The following is a 4,458-nucleotide window of genomic DNA, read 5'->3' on the forward strand; positions in this document are numbered from 1 at the left end:
CATTTTTATTAATAATAAGATATCGTGGTGTAATTCTAAGCTTATATTAATAACACTATTATTATTAATGAAATCCGGTGCAATTCTATATTCATCATTAATGAGACATTTTTGTGTAATTCTATATTTATTGTTAATAATAAATAAAGGAATATACCAGAATATCTTCTTAATGAGATATTCTGGTGTAATTATTTGTGTTTATGATAATAACGTTTGGTGTATTTTTATATTTATTATTGACGACATATTCTAATGTCTTTCTTAATACTAATGACTGTCTGGTATAATTCTAGATTACTGATGAGATATTTTGGTGTAATTCTATATTTATTGTTAATAATAAATAAAGGAATATACCAGAATATCTTCTTAATGAGATATTCTGGTGTAATTATTTGTGTTTATGATAATAACGTTTGGTGTATTTTTATATTTATTATTGACGACATATTCTAATGTCATTCTTAATACTAATGACTGTCTGGTATAATTCTAGATTACTGATGAGATATTTTGGTGTAATTCTATATTTTTTATTAATGAGATATTCTGGAAAGTTCTATGTTTATAGTAATGAAATATTCTGAGTTAAATTTATAGTTATTAATAAAAATATACTCTTTAGTAATTTAAATTTATATTAATGACGTATTCTGGTACAGTTCTATATATATTATCAATTATATAGTGTGATATAATTCTATATTTATACTATTGACATATGGTATAATTATTTTTATATTATTAGCGAGATATCATTGTGTAAGGTTTTGTTAAGATAATGATATATTGATGTAATTATCTATTATTAATGAGATATTCTGGTGTAAGTTTGTATTTATACTAATGACATACTTGTGAATTCTATATCTATATTGATGAGATATCCTGGTGTCGTTCTATATGTATACTAATGACATTTTATTGTAACTATACATTTATTATTAATGCAATATTGTGGTGTAATTCTGTATTTATACTAATTAGACATTTTTGATATAATTCTACATTTATACTAATGACATATATATATATATATTTATAATATTATTAGTGAGATATCCTGGCGACATTTGTACATTTTATTGCTTATTCGATAAAATAAGAAAATATGGTTAAACTCGAATGTTTCATACATTTCTTAGACTATATCATAGCTAAATAATTATAAAGAGAATGCAATCATGAACGAATACACAATAAGATAGAAAAAATATATAATTACTGTATTAACAGCAGTTTTTATAAATAAAATTATATTTCTATGTTACATTTATAACAACATTTATCGGGAACTTTCACATTTCATTTCATTGTACAAGGTTTACAAAAATATTTCCAAAAATTAGTAAAAAAACCATCGATGACTTACCATCTCCATCTGTATTATTTGATACCGCCTGCAAAAAGAAAGAAATTACCGGATAAAATATAATACTAGTATGATATGCTTCCTGTGAATTTTTCCAGAAATAATCATTTATCACACTTTCACGATTAGGTCTAGAAGTAGTTTTGTGCTTAGTGGTTGAAGCTGATCCTCTATAGTAATATAGCAACGTTATGTGTATTTTAACCACTCGTAATAACAACTCCAGTAATTTACGTTCTTAGTGTTATGTTAAAATGTTTAGTACTGTTGAAGAGAAGGTACTACAATATAACTTATTCTTACAGTATAGAAGAAAGATAAGCGTTATTGTCTTTTTCTTTTACATTTGTTATCGAGAATTTGAATTTAGATTTGAAATTTTAGTTTTAATCAAATCAACATTAAAGCATTATTTCCTATTAATAATAATTTTATGATTATACTTTTTAGCCCCCCCCCCCGGTGGGACAGCGGTAAGTTTATTTAAGGAATTACAAGACTAAACTCCGGGGTTCGATTCCCCGCGGTGAACACAGCAGATAGACCAACGTGGTTTTGCTCTAAAAGAAAACAAAACAACTACTTTTTTTCGATGAACTCTCTACAAGTAGTCATTAACAATAAAATGTTTAGTTTCAAATGAAACTAACTTAAAAAGTAAAGTAAACAACTGTCTGTTGTCGTTTACTTACGGAAAAGTTTTGAAAATGCAATGGTAATTTCTAAAAATATTTTCGTTGAGTCTGATTTAAAAACAACGTAGGTAATCTTATTTTATATTTCAAATTGTGCGTAGAGACTGTCAAAACAAAACGTATAAGAATTATATTTTCTTAAAAAAACGTGTTATATTTTTAACCTAGGAAATATAAAACTCAATAAATGAAAAAAATATTCCTTTCGTAGATTGATTGAAGTACTTGGTTAAAATAAATAAATAAAACAGTGCTCTCAACCCTATGTTCCAGTAGTAAAACAATATTGTTAGAACATTTGAACAATAATACTTACTAACTAACAGGTGATTTTCAGAAATGTTACAATAAGTGTTTCGAATTATGTTCAGTCTAAATACATCGATAAATTTCGAATTTGACTCATCCTCCCCACTATTATTTCCAAGGAGAATTCTAAATAATAATGCCCCCAGAGGCACAGCGGTATGTCTGCGGACTTACAACGCTAGATACCGGGTAGATACGTGGTAGGCAGAGCACAGATAGCCCATTGTGCAGCTTTGTGCTTAACTTGAAATAAACAAACAAGCAATCTAAACAATAAATTACTGCGAACTCTCAACCAAAAACAGTGAAAAATTAAAAATGGTAAAAACTTAGCAAATATATCTGCTGCTTCTACTGCAATCTAGATTTGCTTATGAAGTTGTTGTGGAAGGAAAGCTATAAATCTGATCAATTATTATAGAAGTAAGTGACTGATTAACAACATATTCTCCATAATCAATGCTTTTCTTTAATTCAGCAAACTACTAAACACAATTTTATATTTTCAAATGGGAATCTTCATTTTCGTCCAGTCACATTGAAAAACATCTCATTTTGGGCCAAACTTACCATTTAACTAATGGTTCTCCAATAAGGAAAAAAAGCGTGATTTTTTAAAAAATTGATAATTCACGTACGTTAGGTAGCATTAAATAGATTATTTAATCACGTAAGTAAAAATATTTATTATTTTGTGGAAAAAATGCTATAAGAATCAGTAGAAAGATTTTAGAAGTGATATTTTATTCAAATTACTTTCAAATGTCCATCAAAGATTGTGACGAATGAAGTCTCTGTATAAAACAATTGTCTTATTAACAGACTTAAACCAATGGCTTAATCAGGTCTGATCAGGCATGTTCTTTTTTTTCAATAATGTCAGAGAGGAATAATTATCGTAGTGTTTCGTGTTAAATTAGTAAAAAAAATGGTCCCATAGTCACAAAAATTGTAGATGATATTGGAAGTGGCTACAAGATACTAATATTTTTTCTATTATCAACAATGAATGACATACATCAATGTAAACACCATTTTATGTTATGTTTCATGAATGCTGTATATAGCATTATTGTGTTATTCATACAGTATGAAATTCATACTGTACTTAGCATTATAGCTACACGCTCTTTAAAGTTATATTGTTAAGATAACGTTACTTATATCGTTGTGTTCCATACTGTTAGGATAACGTTACTTATACGGTCGCGTTCCAGTGTAATGTTATATTCACATTATATAAAGCATCATATTCTTAGTATGGTGTTATGTCCTCACTTTATCATATTTTCAGTATAATATTTTATTCCCCACGTTATTCCCAGTAAAGTATTTAATTCACACTTCATTCAGCATTTATATTCTTATTACAGTATCACATTCACACATTTTCCAGTATTATATTCAGTTTGTTTTTTGTTTCAGAATTTTTGCACAAAGCTACACAAAGGGCTATCTGCGCATAGCCCTTCCTAAATTTAAGCTGATAGACTACAGGGAAGTATGTCAACAGCCCATATCTCCAATTCTTGGGCTACTCTTGTGTGGTCGAATAGTGGGATTGGACCCTTACATTTATGGCATATCTGTGGCCTAAAAGTGTGGAGAGTGTTTATGTTGCAATGGGCCACGAATCACGAACCCTCAGAGTCTCAATCTCTGTGTGCGCTAACAAATATGTTGTTACGTCTCTGGTCGTTAGTTAACTTCCGTATAATTTCTTTCCGATGAAACTTTAGCGACACAAGTCCTTTCTTAAATAAAACTAGTTTATTCTTTCTCAATACAGCTTTGAAATTCACTTAATTTCAACGGTCACACTATAAGTTAAATAAACGATATAATTCACAACGAACGACACACGCGCTCGACCCAACAATACGTCTCTATCTCTGTCTGCAATTCAACTACATTACATTGTTGCCGTCACTTCTTAGCGGCTTATATATACAAGAATACCGCATATCTAGTAACTTCTCGAGGCTTCATGAACCTTCGAGAATATGACGTGTTACTAGCGTCACGTGACCCCCGCTGTCGTAACAATGTCATACCCAGCTTCAAATCCTCTGTATATTC

General features: G+C 29.1%; 1 protein-coding gene across 1 annotated transcript in view; it reads right to left on the reverse strand.

The window, feature by feature from the left end:
* LOC111085499 overlaps positions 1 to 4,458 on the reverse strand; it is a 108,249-nt gene that overhangs the window by 19,447 nt on the left and 84,344 nt on the right. Inside the window, exon 4 of the mRNA XM_022384343.1 lies at positions 1,376 to 1,403. Coding sequence (XP_022240051.1) covers positions 1,376 to 1,403 — 28 coding nt within the window. The remainder of the gene's footprint in view (positions 1 to 1,375; positions 1,404 to 4,458) is intronic.

This window comes from Limulus polyphemus, unplaced genomic scaffold (genome assembly GCF_000517525.1).
Source record: "Limulus polyphemus unplaced genomic scaffold, Limulus_polyphemus-2.1.2 Scaffold428, whole genome shotgun sequence".
Taxonomy (NCBI): domain Eukaryota; kingdom Metazoa; phylum Arthropoda; class Merostomata; order Xiphosura; family Limulidae; genus Limulus; species Limulus polyphemus.